The 17012-nt window shown below is 38.5% G+C and overlaps 1 protein-coding gene across 1 annotated transcript in view; it reads right to left on the bottom strand.

Annotated features, from left to right (window-relative positions):
• The window catches only part of MAN1A2 (mannosidase alpha class 1A member 2), a 134128-nt gene that overhangs the window by 59661 nt on the left and 57455 nt on the right, over positions 1–17012 (bottom strand). The window contains exons 4-5 of the mRNA XM_084201354.1: positions 14082–14200; positions 11636–11716 (exon numbers count right to left, since the gene is read on the bottom strand). Coding sequence (XP_084057480.1) covers positions 11636–11716; positions 14082–14200 — 200 coding nt within the window. The remainder of the gene's footprint in view (positions 1–11635; positions 11717–14081; positions 14201–17012) is intronic.

Here is a 17012-nt window from a genome sequence, read left to right as displayed (position 1 = left end):
TCACATCCTGACTATTTATGTGTCCAGGAGGCACAACTACCAGTCCTCTTAGTTTTCATGTCTTTCTACTGCTTCTACAAATCCTTCTAAGAACATCATTACCAAGAAGCTTGCAGCATACCAACAGCGGTCTTATAAGTCTTATTAATGACTTCAACAGAAATAAATTCCTCCTCATATTTGAAGTTCCTATTTATAAACCCAAATGCTCATAGGTCTTTTGCCACAGCATTTCATTCCAGAGGTTCAAGCTGAGCAGCTTGTCTTTTTTGAGTTTCACATACTCTTCCAAAGCCACAACTACTCAAAATACAATCCCTTATTCTGTTCCCATGTTGGTCTGTTCAACATGAGTTGTTCATTTTTCTTGTAACTGCCAGTCTGCCTACACCTTTGGCAACACTAAAACGGATTTAATTTACACAGGCCTAGTTGAACATTCAATTAAATTTCTCAGGAGTTTTCTACTTATTTGCTGTCCCAACAAGAACAAACTTACAGTTGGATATAAATTCTTAAGACCTTTATTGTCAAATCACTACTGTACTAATCATGTGTTATTTTCCATTACATAAATTTCTGGGGTGGACAGAAGAAGTGAAATCAGACTATCTGGCTCACAATTACCTAGGTCACCTTAAAAGACCTTTTCTTAAAATAGTTGCATTATTTTGATATAGGCGCTTATCTTCAATCTTGTGTTTTGAATTGAAAAAAAAATAATCACAGAATCACAGAATATGCTGAGTTGGAAGGCTAGAGAACTTCTTGGTCATTCCTTTAAAAATTTGTTTCTTGATTTTCCAATTCATAAATGGTAACAAATGTTACTGCAGACCAGCATCCTCTTGATTCCTAACAGATAAGAAGTCCTCACCATCTTTATCATGTGGTAGGTGCACACATTATTAGAGGCAACATATTTTTTTGTTAATATTTTTCCTATATTCTTGTGTGTTTGCTTAACAGTTATTGTAGCATTCCTGGCATTTATTTTTCTCTCACCATATCTGTTCTCAGCTAAGCATGCAAATTCCCTTTCAAGACAAAAACATAAGAGTTAGTAGTGAATGAAAACAAGTTCCAAAAGACAAATCCAGTGAAAGATGCTCAATTTTAAAGCAGTATCATATCCAGAGTTGTATTTTAGTTCTGTTTCAAAGTGAAAAAAAAACCTGGCTGGAAGAACTGTGTTTTCAGTTGACAAAAGACAATGCCATAATTCCCTTCTGGATTAGATAAAGCGTGAAAACCTTCAGGAGGAAAGAAGAGGAAAACACCATGGTAGAAACTAATGTGTTACTATGTCAAGAGTAATGCCAATAAACAAATGTCTGGAAAAACAACAGGAAGGATACTGTGCTTGCTGTCACTGGTGCCCATCAGCATCAATGTTTCTTAAACTACCAAAGAGGGTTCTACAGCCCTCCACAGGGACATGGCCAAAGAATGAGTTTTAAGAGTAGCTATCACTGCACAGCTATTGTATTTTCTAGCGCTAAATCAGATCGTCCTTTATTTCCACCAATTTAAAGTACATTATACTAACAGAAAAAACCTATTTCCAATAAGAGTGGAAGAAACAAATTCACAATGAAGTCAGTTTTCTTTGTTTCAGGTGTTGTGCCAGCACCAAGATGCAGCAATAAACTGGGCTAAGTGTCCTTTGCCAGTCAAGAAAATGTTTACTACAAGCCTGGAAAACAGAAACTGCACAGGCATTGCAATCTGCACTGCAGTGAGCAGTGGCAACGCCCAATATGAGAGAACACTTTATAAGTCAAAGAAAAATAGAGGCTTTTTTCAGGCTGTGTCCTGTTAAGAGACCAGTAAGCTGTCACAACTACTTATGAATAAGCAGTTCATCTCCTGGCAACAAGCTGAAATCTCATCTTCATTGAACAGGACATACACAATGTTGTTAACTCTTCTGAGATTTTCACCCTTTGAAAACTTAATTTAGATAAGCCTTAAAGCTTTAATTCAGGCAATTTCATCTGTGCAGCTAAGAATCCTGTGAAACTAGTACACACAGTATTGTCTTACTTATTGAAGACCTGTATTTTATATATTTAGGTTGGTTGCTGGGGATATCCATTGACATATATAACATAATTTGACTAACGAGTTTTCCCGAACAGAGGAGATGCTGCCTGTCAGATTCCTGGAAAGGATTAGTTTGATTATCTGTTAATAGAGTATCAGGTACTTAACATCCCTTGTGCTCTATTTTAAATGAGATTTGAGGCTGGATTTATCCACACGAATGATATTACTATTTTGCCCAGAAAGATATGTCATTTTGATGGTGTTTAAAAAGATGAAAAAGACAGTCATGTAAATGAACTGCTTTATATCTAAAGCTGGCAAAAGTAAACAGAGTAAACTATTAATCTTCTTTTTTTTTATATTGCAAACACCATAAATAACTTTGTTCAACAAAAATAAAACAATAAGCTACCCTTTTTATTATATTAATAAATCAGCAGCAGACAAGAACACTTTGTCATAATGGTGTAAGTGTCCTCCTGCTGCTATCACACAAGAGACATTTAGAATAATATTCACTTTGTTTTCCTTACTCGATGCTGTTCCTCAAGCGCAGCCGTGTACACTGTGCAACAAGCGACTCTCTATCCATCTCTGGGCTTTTGTCATTCCATGCAGTACTGCTAGCAAGAATATTTTACTTCCAACTGCCACTCACACCCCAAGTTTTAATGATTTGTGAAGCTTCACTTCATGAAAAAAAGCAAGCAGTCAATGGGTCATTTGTGCACTCTCCTCAGAAAAATGCTGCTCGTACCAGAGAACACTCAGTTACTCTAAAGGCAACAAGGGGTCACTCCTGCATACCCTACAAATCTCTTATGGACTGCTAACAAAGGAGCTCTTGGCAGAGGATATAAGTATCACTTACTTAGCCCAATTCTCAGTCACTTTTCCTACAAACTAGAACACATGCAAGAACTGGAAACAACCTTCAAATTCTGCTGCAAACAGCTGCAGATGAACTTCTGTGGGGAGCAATTCCACAGCTTAACATTTGGTTTTGTTACAGTTTCTATCAGATACTAGTCAGAAGAGTTGAGTCCAAGTTTTAAGAGATCACTGTGGCATTGCTTTTTCTGGTTCTTCTTGCTTCAGAAAATGTGCTGAATTGTCAGAAGCTTTAAGGACTCTAATCTGAGAGGGCCACAGGCACTCAGAGTGCTAATTGCTGAGAAGAGGTAATGTCATACTCCTGATCACTGAAGCACTCAAAATCCAGTAACTATCTCCAGTATTTTTATCCTCAAGTCTATCCACTAATGCCTGAAATGAGCATGACAACACTCTCACAACACTGTAAACCTTCATGTGCATTAATGGGACATATGTCCAATACAATACAACTCCACAGAAGAGATGGAGAACAGGAAGTTCACCCTGGGTGCTCATAAAGACAGATGTCACACACACACCTGCCAACTCTCCTGCATAGCACCTATGGGTGATGACTAACTAGCCCTTCCTCTGTGATCACCCCTCTGGCTGAGGTTGCATTTCATGCATTTGCAGAGCAGAGCATTACTTCCCAAGCACCCTGGAATGCAGTTACCATCTCAGACATGGAACAGAGGAGTGCTGGTAGCATGATACTATAGTGAGCACACACACACACTGCTTTGGGGGAAATCCTAGCTCAAAACAACCAGCTTGGCAGATGCGTTCTAGAACCTGTGATACAATTTAAAAAAAAAAAATCACAGAGTAAGCACATCAAAACAAACAATGACCTCTTAAAGATCAGAAAATAAAACAGGCTTACTCACTGAAATGACCATTAAAGAATTTTATTTGTATAGATGTGGGCTCTATTTACATGTTTCTGTACTATTTCTTCTTTAATGTTCAGAAAGACAGGGGAAATCCACACATTTAAAGGATCCATCTTAATTTAGGTAAAATCTAGGTACCTGAAAGAAAGTCTGCAGTGAAACAAAATACATCCACATAACATCATGTTCCTCTGTCTTAGTCTCAGTTAACTACATCTCCTCAGCCTCCTAATGATGACATGCATTTTGCATCCTGCCTTCTCCTACTTGGAGACATAGCTCCAGCAAGTGCCTGCATATGTTTGCTCCAGGTACTCTCTTTCAGTGTTAGAGGATTTTATTTCCTGCTCTCCATATAAACATATGTGTTAAGTAACATATATACTAACACATATTATGAGAAAACAAAATAATGCGTGCTGGGAACACACAGGGGAAATACCAAAATCCCTAACCCAGGCTGAAACTGCTATTTGAGGGAGTTTACCACTCCCACAGGTGACACCAAGCCCCAGAAGGGATCCATGGTCATGAGAGCTTGCCACCACCACCAGATAGCCATGCAGTGTCACAGACTGGGCTGTAGCCATGGGGAAAGGGAAGGCTTGATATATAGAAGGTAGAAGACTCCCTCCCCTCCTGGGAAGATGCTGATAACTCTGTAATTATCAGTGGACGAGGCTCTTTTTTTTTTTTTTTTTATGGCTAGGGCTTGCTGTGTAAGAAGTAAGTATGCCAAGCCACACTGGAAATACAAACTTTTCTAAAGCAAGAAGTGGTCCCACAGCATGGAGAAGAAATAGTACTCAAGGATTATTAACCTTTAGGGAAGATGCCACAGTATCCAGAGACAGCAAACATGCCTGTGACTGGGGTCCCTGTGAAGAGATTACTATTCTTGGAGATTTGCTAAAAAAATTGGACTTCATCTATTTTTCAAGAAGCTGGACAGACATTTGGCAGGCAGTCACGTTCATTCTAGCAGCGGGTATCATCAGTGCTGGAGGCTATTGGGCAGGAGCCATAGAGGAGAAGTGACAGCAATTCATCAAATACAACTGTAAAAAAATTGGATTTTAAACACAGAGCAATAATCTCTGGTACAAGATTGTTCTTTGTCTTATTTAGGCGTTATTGCCCCAATGATCATTCCCTGTGTTCAATTACAGGAGGATTCTGCATATATGCAATACTTGGGCTCTGCAGATGTCTGTCCCTCCCTCCTTGAACAAATTCCCATTTGGAGAGCAGAAAGTTCATTTATAGTGTGTTCACAAAGACTTGGAAGTGAAAACACTGCTCATAGCAGGGTTCAGTATCTTCACTGCTGTCTTTTGGGTGGGTTTCAGAAATGAGAAACAATGGATCCTGCAAGATGCTCTAGGAATCTCCACCTGCCTTTATGAGCTCAAAGAAGTTCACACATCCAATAGGAAGGCTTGAAGCTGATTTCTTCGGGCATTGTCATCTGTGAAGTCTTCCTCATACTGACTGCTCCTTCACTAGCCAGGTCTGGGGACAGCATAGCAGAAATTACAACTCTTGGACCACTTGATGCAGCACACTACAAGAAAATCCAACTTCTGTTGAAAATTCCAGTGTGATACCCACATCAGGTTACAACAGACCTTTTACTGTTTTAGTCCCTGAGGACACTGGAACTCCTGGTCTCCTGGTAACCTACTCACACAAATTCTACATTCAGACACAATCATCATGGATCTATTTTGTAAATTCTCCTGCAGCTTATCGCTGCGGTCTGTTGGCAAGTTTTGTTCTTTCAGCATTAACATAGAGAGATCAGCCAACTCATTTCTGCCTTGTGCCATTCATTCTTACTGCTTGCCTGCTTGTGGCTCTTTTGCACCAGGAGTTGAAAGCTTTGTGGACAGGCAGTGATTTTATAAAACAGTGCTCCTATCCTCCCTCAAAACTCAGTATCAGCTACCCTGATGCCCAAAAAGACCCAGATGGACAGATGTGACTGAAAGAAGTGGAAGAACATATAATCAATCACATACCAAATAAAGATCAATTAGACAATTTGTGTTGAAAAAAAGAATTTACCAATACCAACATCCATATAGAAGAGAAAAACCCCATGTTACCCAGAGAAAAAACCAAGCACCAAACATGATTGATCTTGAATAAAATCTTGAACTGCAGAACTAGATAGACACCATAGGAGATCAAAGAATTCCAGAGGCACATACTCAGAAACCAGCCATACACTACAGGTTCTTTTCCAGATAACCTCCCTGGAAAATGACTTTAGAAGACTCTATGAACAGATAGATCCAATCTAGTAAGAGTACAAATTGCAATAGCAGCTTTTTTTTTTTTTTTGGGAAATACAAGTAGCTTTAACTGTATACGTGATACTCTTTCATTAAGCATTTCTATCCTGATGCTGTTACATACAATAGAGTGATATCAAGATATTTTATTACATTAGTGCTGGATATTAAGTTAAAGAAAATCATAAAGAATATAAAAAATTCTTATACAATAAGTCTAGGGAATTAACTTGGAATAAACAAAGAAGCTTACTGTTCTGGGGAAAATGCTAAACAGTGCCTTGCCAGGCATCACTGAAAACTATAAAAAACTACATGGATTCATAATTAAAGACAAAAATTATATTTGTGCCAGTACGATGCACTAAAGAAAGAAAATCCCTTAATGCAGCCACATTAAAAAAGTTGGCTTTTTTGTTGCTTTGGGATTTTATTGATGGTTTTTGTTTGTTTGTTTTTTAAATCATGTAAGGCTGGTTTTCATCCTAAGCTGCCATACTCAATGTTTACTCCAAACTAGGCATATGGAAAATTTAATTTCTACTTATTTCTGTTACATTATCAGCTGTATCATAGTGTTGTCCCTCACTCCCAATCCACAAGCATAATGAAGACTGTACATAGTTCTTACAGAAATTAAAGGATTGTTGCAGGGATTACTGAGAAACAGTCTGGTTCAATTTAGATAAAAAGTCATTATATATTTTACCATCAATATGTTATTTTGGACTATTAACTCTATTTGACAGATGTAAAAGAGGAAGCACAGTGGTGCCTCTGAACTCAGAAAGTAGGAAATTTGCAGTTCACACACTTTAACTACAATCCTGTTTCATCAAAATGTAAAATACAAACATGTTATCCATTCTATCACAACCTGGGGTAGAAAATAGGAGTGCCTCGTTTTCACAGTATGTCTCCCAGTCACTCACAATGCTACTAAGCAACTCTCATAAACCCTATACCTCAAAAATATTTAATTAGTGGCTCCTTATTAAATATAGACACAAGGAATTCTGCATTTTCTCTTTTAGGTATTTAGGTACTTAGAGATTATACCTATTAGTGCACAATTTAATAAATAACAACGAGTGAACATTTTGCACTGGTTGCTTACTGGAACTGGGAAGAAATCTCTGGCATACAGCAAAATACAAGAGAGTCTGCCTGGAGAGGCTGAACTCTACTGCCAAGGTCTTTTCCAACCTAGATGATTCTATTATTTTATGACACACAGCACTCCCAGGAGAGACCATGCTTTTTTCCTTCATTCTTTATTGAGCCTCTCCTCTCTCTGTCGCACAGAATCGGTCAGGTTGGAAGGGACCTCAGGGGATCATCTGGTCCCATCTCCTTTCATTTGTATCATTTCAAAAGAAATACACTAAACTCCCCACTTATAGGGTGGGGACCCTAATACCATTTGCAGCTCTGGGGTCCCAATAAAAGAAGAATGTGGGCCTGCTGGAGCAGGTCCAGAAGATGGTCTCAAAAATGATCCGAGGGCTGAAGTACATCTCTTTTGAAGGCAGGCTAAGAGAGTTGAGGTTGTTCAGCCTGGAGAAGAGAGGGCTTCAGAGGGACTTTCTAGCACCTTTCAGCACCTGAAGGGGGCCTGGCTTCCAAGAAAGATGAAGATGACTTTCTACTACGGCCTCCAATGACAGGAGAAGGGACATCTGAAAGAGGGTAGCTTTAGAGTGGATATTATCACAAAACTGTTTAGTTGGAAGACACCCTTAAAGATTATCTAGTTCCAACCCCTGCCATGGGAAGCGACACCTTCCACCAGATCAGGCTGCACAAAGCCCTCTTAGGGCCCTATTAGGAAGGCATTTGTTACAATAAGGGTAACGAGGTTGTACTGCCTAGGGAAGCTGTGGACACACATTCCCTGGCAGTGTTCAAGGCTGGGTCAGAGAGGGCTCTGAGTAACATGCCTGTTGAAAGCTGTCCCTGGCTATGGAAAAGGGGTTGTACTAGATGATCTTAAAAGGTCCTTTCCAACCCAAACCATTCTATGATTCTAATTTCCACAGTTTTAGCATATACTCATTATACTTCAATAATGTACCTCTAGAAAAGTCATGGCCTCAAAGAATCTCAAAACTGATGACAGATTGAGACCTCATTTCTCTGTGGGAAGTGAGACAAAGAAGGAACACTCTTTTATCTGGCAATATACACCTAGCCAGACACCAGATGGCCTGTCCACAATCAGCCAGGAAAAACATACTGTGCAGAGGATTTAAACGAGGGACCCCCAGACTGCAGACCTATGACCTCTGCCGCCAGAGATGTATCAGTGTTGCTTCAATTTCAGAAGACTGAAACAGAATGCATGGGCAAATTTTCTACTGTGTTAAGGTTTGCAGTTGTATCTTGATTATCTTCCATTCAAAAGGCACGCTGAGATGGAAAAATGGAGAAAGATGGTGATCTTTCACACATCAAGAGAACTGCCTGTTAGACAGGGAAACAATTCTGTCTCCCTACTTTAGCAGACAGGTACAGGGAGGCAAGACAATCATGACATTTGCACCAAAATGCATCCTTCTCAAGCTTTAGCTTTACATGCTCATCACTCATGAAAGTCCAGCAGAAATTCCCACATGTGAAAGACTGAGCTGTTAAAAAATTTACACGTCATGTTTCACCAAAAAAAGACCTGTGACTCAGCACTGGACAGAACAAGCCCTACAGCATTTTCAGCCAAGCTGTCAGCTGCTGAAACCAGCAACTTTATTTTTGGTTGTATGGGAGATATATTTCATTATTCACCCATTCATTGCGGTGACTAAGAGGGAACCCTTACTGATGAAAGGACAGCAATACTCACAGTCTTAGCAAAAAAAGGCTTAAAATTCTACCATTAACTATAATCAGCATGATTAAAACCACGATCTCAGTTGATGCTCCTCTAAGTAACATGACAGTTTAAATACAGTATGGAAGCCACAGAGTCATGCCACTAGACATGCTAAATAAACTTTAAATCTAACATGTTTTCAATAAAAGCATTAAAAAGGACTATTTAATCTGAATTAATAATCTGCTGTACTTGAAAACTATGGTAAATAGCTACCATTATGAATCAATCAGATAGAATCCTATCAAGCACAGCTACTCTCTCCCTAAAAAGGGCATTGCAGATACTCCATGAAGACTTTGAAATTCTCCAGACGTGGCCATTTACAAATGACTGAAGCTTCACAGCTGATGCTGAGTCTTGGACATTGTTTTATGGTTGTCCCTACAGCACCTTTATCAACACTAAGTGATAGGAGTCAAAATGAAGTAAGAGCAGCTTTTGTAACAATCACCAAACAGCAGTAACTCTTGTTGCAGATGTAAGCAGAATGTGTATTTATTTAAAGGAGAAAAACAGCATTAATTCAAAGCAGCAGTTAGTTGAACTGGACCTTACTATAAATACACCAAACAAGACATGCAAAAGTATGGAAAATCAGTATGAAAACCTTCTAAAACCAATCTAACAACAGCCTTGCAGAAGTAGAGGCTTGGAGGTAGGAAGATGGTGACTGGAATATCAACAAGGTGGGGTAAGTGTACATGATCAAGCAAATGATGGTTTGATGAACAAAGAAAGGACACCTACCAGGAGACAGAGACTGCTAAAAGGTGTAAGCCCATATGCACATTCACAACCTGATCAGGTAAAACACCCAAACAGCTGGGAACAGGCTTGTCTGTCTTAGCAATGCTAGAAAGTGCTCCTCACATGTCTGAATGCAGTGAATAAAAAAATCAAGCATGTCCCAACCCTGAGCTAAGGAATATGTTCCCTTTTTGGGGAAGAGGGAAGACCAGATTGGAAATCACATCTCAAGCAACCTGTTTCCAACTCCAAGGAGTTCCCAGATGCAGGTGTCTCTCCTGGGCTCAGTTGCTGAAGAGCCTCAAAATCCCTTGCTTGTCATATCCACAACGACAAATTGCAGAGAAAACCCATCCAACTTGGCAAATGAAGCAGTGTCTAAGATACCCAAAGCAATCCTAGCAGCCACACTATTTTGAAAGAAATGCAGTCTGAGCCCTTTTTTTTAGCAGTTCTTTAGGAAAATAAAGATGATACATATGGACATTTGACGGGAATCCTGTATCACAAGCCATGAAGCATTTGAAGTCTGTTGGAGAGAATGATGCCATAAAAATCTTAAAAGACTCAGCCCAGCCAACATTTAGGAAAGAAAGGGTAGATGTTTTCTAAGAAGGAAAGAAATCAAAGTATTTAAGCAAAGGGGCTTGTTCTGACTCTACCAAAAGGTTAGAAGCAAATTTAAGAAGGAATACTCTCCTTTACAAATGCAGGCAAAGCATATGTTTTGGCAGTGCTTGGCTGCACCCATCTGTATACTGGGGCAAAAAAGTTCTTTTTAAGGGGCTTGTGCACAAGTGCAGTATCACTATATACAAATAATCCAGCTATGAATGTGTGATCCTGGTTTTTTCTCTGAGGTTTTTCATAATCACAATAGATACCTCTAAGGAGCACGGTCCAATTTGAAGAAGGTTAAGCAGGAGCACTGGATGAAAAAAACCCCACCCATTTCTTTCAAGATATACACAGGATTTTTGTCTTGCCAATGAGCTCTTCTTCCTAAGAGAATACCCTCATAAGGGAGAAAATTCACAGACCACAGGATGATGCCAAAGACTTAAAGAGACAATAAATGATGAGTTTTCTCTTGGTTACTTTTAGGGCTGCAATCTTAAAATCCCTGAGAACTTGTTGTTACATATGTGGTGCTTCCCTAAACAAAGGAAGAAGTTACCTAAGAACACCTGAAAGCTACAGAAGGGTCATGAAAAATAAAGGACAAAACCAAAGAATCAAAGACACAGGCAATAGGTTAAATTCATCCAGCTCCTAAGATATGAGAAGAGCTGGGGGTCAAGCTCTAGTCTTGTATAGTATGTGAAGTAAGAGGTCTGTGACTGCTGGACTAAGGAGGTCCATTGTTGCAAGTCTTTGGGGACATGCATCCTGTCAATCTAAGCATGTCTCTACATCTTTTTTAACAGAAGTTTCAGAAGCTGTATAAAACTGGCTTGCTATTTTCCAGTTTGTCACCAAGAAAATGGCAAGAAGATTGAGTAGCACTTTGATGCAGCAAACCTACATCCTTGCAGGACAAGTGACAAAGCTATTATTTCTACCTTCATGGAGTTACAGAATATCAAAACAAGTTATTGTTGGCATGAAAAGGTTGACATTTCACTTGACATTTCAAGTTGATGCTTATTTGAGTGGATATCTTCTGAAAACATCTCGATAAAAGAAGCATTTCAGAACTGTAACCAAGTGTCCTAAATGCCAAGAGACCTACTCAGAAACAGACTTTAAAGATTCCATACACAAAGAATTTGGTTCTTTTGGACAACTGACCGCTGTGAAATTAGTTTGCAAGCTACTGAATCAAGATTCTACAAAAGTATCCATATGCCACATTTGCCAGAATACAGTGAATTTCAGACACCTTCCAATCTCCTTACCTCTTGTCCTGAAAGGTAGTATGCTGCTAGAAGACCGCCAATGAAGCGAATATTGACCTCAAAAACAGACACTTCGGAATTCTAGAACAGAAAGAAAGCATTAATAAATAATTAACCAACTTCTTAATTGGAAGAAAAAAAAATTGTTAAGGCAGAAGAAAGTACATATCCTAAGGCAATCCACATGCAATGGTCTGTACTGTTGCAGTCTCTAGGTCCAAACTGAAATTCTCGTGCACATCTTTGTGACAGCAAATGACAATTCTAGTTACAGCTTCAACTGATTTTATTAAAATCAAATTAGTTTTTCTCCTGCCCTCTAACCATTTTATCACCACAAAGTACAATTACAGTAAATTGGACTGGTGGAAAAGAAGGCAAGGAGTACACATTTCTGTAATTCAGCATCTTCTCTCTTACGCTTCAGCACAGCACCAAACCTTCTAGTTTTAAAAGATAAAGCAAAATAATAATTCAAGAATTCCCATAATGCACTTTTTTAACCTAAATTACTAAACTCAAATTTAGAGCTCTATTTTAACATAATCTTTGTCTCGGAATAGCCTTTATGTTATGACAAGTAGTACTGCAGGACCACTGAGAAATTCAAGAGAATAAACGACTTTATTGCCTTCTTCCACATTATTATCCTTAGGTTAAATTCAACAGTGTCTTTTGACTCATTTAACCCACAAAAAATTAAGAGAAACCAGATAGTTTTAACAACTGACTCCCTCTGTGCCCCATTCAGCTAATTTTCCACATACACTCCATCTGTCTCCCCCATAAACTTCTCTTCAACCTATTAGACACAGAAATGTAGTTTTATTAAGAGATTTTGAGATAGGCAAGCCTTTCCTTTTATCCAGAAAATCACTACAGTGTGCACTGAACAAGCTGACTCACCAATCTGCACACAGGTGAAATGACATTTACAGGTACGTCTTTCCTTTTGTGCTATTTCTCTGGTACCTGCAGTGCTCGGATCAAAACTAAATTCATTTTGCACATATTACATATTTAAGAAAGATTATGTGAATAAGAATTTCTTCAAACAGCACTGATTAAAACTTAGAAGTTTGAAATACTCCCAAATGTTTTTAGTAAAAGATTTTCACTTTTCACATAAAAGTGATGCAAGAAAAATAACACCAATACAGCATGATTCCACTTAATACCTATTAAAGTCATGAATCACACATGCAGTGGGACAGTGTAAAGTGAAACCAATGATTTCCACTTCCCAGTAGAAGAATCCAAGAGGATCAAATTTATGTATTTATTTATAAACTCCAAACCATATAAGGAAATTACTCAAGTTTGGTGTATACACAAGACAACTCATTAACCTTCAAGGAGTGGTTTTTGATACAGAGGAAGATGCAACTGAACCCCAGAGGGTCATGTAAATTTCTTCCATCCAAATCCTAGATTAATATTGCAAATTTATATTGAAATTGCCTTAGATCAGACAAAAGTTATGGAAGCAATTTAGTTCACCCTCATAATGGTATCATTATCTCTACACTGTCTCTGATATATTTAGGATCTTCAGTTTTAGACTGAATAATTATCTGGCACTAACTGAAAAAAAGCAGAGTAAAGTTTCTTTGATGTTTGCCAGACAGTCAAGGTACAAATCAAAAGGAAAAAGCCCAAACAAATAATTTTTGAAAAGTAGGTTAAAATATAGAAACAACAGTTAGCATTTGCTGAGTTCAGAGTATACAACTATATTTCATTATGTGCATTATGTGAATGAAAAATTATTTTTGGAACCATAGGGCAAATCCAAGGACTGAAATACAAATTCCATCACAAAGTCTGTGACAGTCCCAAAATTAGTACAAAGAACACTAATCAATAAGACTAAAATAGAGCCATTTCTTCCATTTAATGCTTCTCAAGAAATGTCAGATACTGTATGACCAACTGGGAAATTTTTGTGATAGATTAAGAGCCTGTAGGAAAACTCAAGAATTCAAGTGGCATATTTTGTGTTAAAACTCTTAAAAAATGGAAGAAGAGATTGTATTCTTAAGTAATTTATACACTGCAGTTTTGGGGAAAATTGTCTTTCATAGCTCAGTTATTTGCAATGACTATCAGTCAATAAAACCTCATCTTTCTGTCTTCATTTCTAAGACCTGGTTGTTTCTCACAAAACACTTCCTCTTACTTCCATTATCCAGTTATAATTTGTACTCTGAAAACACAATATATAGGTGTATCTCTACGTAGAATCATAACTGTGAAAAGGTCAGGGCATTTTTTTTTTCTAAAACAAAGTTCGACACACAGAGAATGTCATATCTGTGACAAGTTTACATCTCACACTTTGATCTGTAATTTTTATTAAGTTTCACCTGAAAGACCTCTTCTGGATCCTCTCAGGATGAATACCTTGAAAAGAACCAGAGAAATATTTAGGGCAGGCTCTACTCACCACACTGAAATCAAGATTTTTGTCAATCCATTCTTGTCCTTCTCTGAATTCATCATGAAGGCCCATGATATAAAGAGTATCCAATGCATCTACTATGGTAGCACCCATTTGTGAGTTTCCTATGTGCAAAAAAGAAGGGTTTCTATTACCAATGACTATTTCACTACTTTTCTTAAACATCACAAACATGAGAAAATAATCCAAGCAGTAGCAAAGCAAAGTTACTACAAAAGTGTCAGCACAAAGGATTATCAAAATGAGCACAGAATTATCAGGTACATAAGAGGATTCCCACTTCTCTTTCAAAGTATCAATCCTCTGGCACAGTTTGGCTTCTGGGGAAAAAGAGAATACTAAAGACAGAAAAAAGAGCCCTTCTCATCTGCTTTCCTAACTTGAACTTGAGCAACTGTACTTTGACACAAAAAAAACCCACCAAAAAACCCACAGAAAACCAAAGGACAGAAAGACAGCTTCAAAAAGCTACTAGGAATTCTAGGACAGAAGCATTAAGGAAAAAAAAAAAAGGCATAGGCAAGATAAAGCAATCAGCACTTGTAGTAATGCCTTGCATTTCCCAACATTTACTTCTGAAATATTCAAAGTTTCGCAATTATGGACGCGAGCTAATGATTGAAAAGCACGGCCTGATGAGCAGGGAAGCGCTGGCCGGGCGCGACTGCCAGAGCCGCAGTCCCAAGATGTTCTCCCGGGCGTCTGCAGGGACGCGGCTAGGAGCACTAATGGATTTCTCAACTGTCACCACTTCAAGTGGAGCATTGAAAGCCAAATAAAAATCAATGGTGCTTTAAGCTAAAATGCCATTCACTCGAAACAGCAGCAATTTTGAGCTGATTGATGAGTGACTCATCGGTCTGTGCAAGGGATGAGATGGAGAGCCACGGCCCATGATAGCCCTGATCTCCCTGGGCCATCCCAACCAAACCTGCTGCCCTCAGTAGGCACAGATCTTGGTTTCTAGAGGAAACCAAAATCATAATGAGTTATTTGTTTTTATGAAGTGTTTAAAACTTCCTGTGCGCCAACAAAGTAGCCATATTTCACTGTTCATACCTGTGATCTATAAACCAGTGCACTTTGGTTTATAAACTCTGGTACACTCTGATTAGCAACTTAACGACAGTAGTGATGAGTCCATTTTAGGGTTCTTTTAATGTGCTTTCCACCCATAATGGAAATCTCTACAGCACAGTGTTCCTGCTTGGTAGTTTTTATTCATCCATTTCTGACTTTCACATGGTTAGAGCGATATTTTTTCCCCTCAAACACAACAGTAACTGAATGAAGCCATCATCCTACTGTGTTTCTTTCACACATCTAAATGACTGAGAAAGCTTAATTCCATTTTCAGGGACTTCTTTCTCCAGATAATAAAAATTAAACACAACAGTATCCATGACAAAGTAACCACCAACTAATTTTTAAAGAATAGCCATGCATTGCTTTTAATTAATTTCAATTAGATTTGGAAAGCCTGAAGTTGGCAGTTTGTTAAGAGAATTCAAGTACAGATTGAGACACATGCCTTTTGCAAGATTAATTAAAAGACAAATCCTTTGACAAATTGTCCACCAGCCATACCTATAACTCTCAGGAAATGAATTCACTGGGGTGCTCAAGTAGTGTAAGGTTTAATGCCTTCAGCCAAATGACAAATTCCACTGCTTACGCTAAAGTGGAGTTTGCTTTGAGCAGGGCCACAGCACTGCATTTAACTTAGCACCTTCTCAAAAGCATAATGTGACAGTTATCTAATTTATCACTTCAAAAATATGCAAGTAAGACCATGACACAAGGACTACCTTCAGTACCAGCTGACAAAGTATTTTTTTTTTACATGAAGTTGGAATGTGTTATACAGCTTCCACAACACACTCAAAGTAATATCTGTTCCTTTATTTAAATCACATTGATAAAATTTTCAAATACACACAGTGTTTGAACAAAAAGGGATACTTAAGTCTTGGGAAATCCTGGAAGTTCCTCTTGCAATAGTTTCAAAAAGTAAAAACTTTCCAACTCAAACACAGTGGTAATCAGATCAGTAAGCTCTTGTATTCTTCAGCTTGCAAGGGATGTGGAAAACACGTTGCATGGAAATGGCCTGGTGTGTGATTGTCTGCCACCCTACCTCCAGACACCTACTCCAAAGAACTTCAGACACCACGGCACAATCTTCCACAGTTTTCCAGATCTCAGAACTACATTCCAGGGTCAAAAACATGGGAGAGCAATATGTTGGGGGGAAAAATATCTACTTGCCAGATGTCAAGATAATATCTTCAAAATCACAAATTTAAACAACCCTTTTCACAGAATTCTCTTTGCACAGAGCCAAAAAAGAAGGGCCACAGAAATTAAAAAGCACATCACTTTTGCCATCTAACAAATTCAAGAGATTAATTCAGAGAGAACAGAACAGAGCTCTCTCCAGAGCTGATCAAAAGTGTTCAAAGTTCCCCCAGTGCACCCCATAGACTGAAAAATAAGACCTCACCAAATACAGACAAGAAATTTGCTTTCACTGTCACTGTGTTAAAAGTGAACCCACAAACCCATATACAGAGATCTCACCTAAACCAGTGGTCCCCAAAAGGGATTGCCTACAACCCGCTTCTACAGATCCTTTGGTGCTGTTTGCAGCCACAGAAACAAGTGCAGCCCAATAAAACTGGCTTGTTCAGCACTTTTTGTCCCTACAAATTAATTAAAGGCATAGGCTCACACTCCTGAGATTTTTGTCTGGGCCATACCCTAATACTTTGTTCAAGCCCTCCTTCCAGCTGCCTTTACACTCCTTCCTTTCACCTTTTATGTTTATCTTTTCTAGAACCATGAATGTCCAACAAAACATTACTGAGAAAAGCCCCTTCTAATCTCACATGCCTCTTCCCTAAGTAGTGATGGGCA

This window comes from Fringilla coelebs, assembly GCF_963513975.1.
Source record: "Fringilla coelebs genome assembly, chromosome: 2".
NCBI lineage: Eukaryota > Metazoa > Chordata > Aves > Passeriformes > Fringillidae > Fringilla > Fringilla coelebs.
This window is presented reverse-complemented; position numbering and strand designations above follow the sequence as displayed.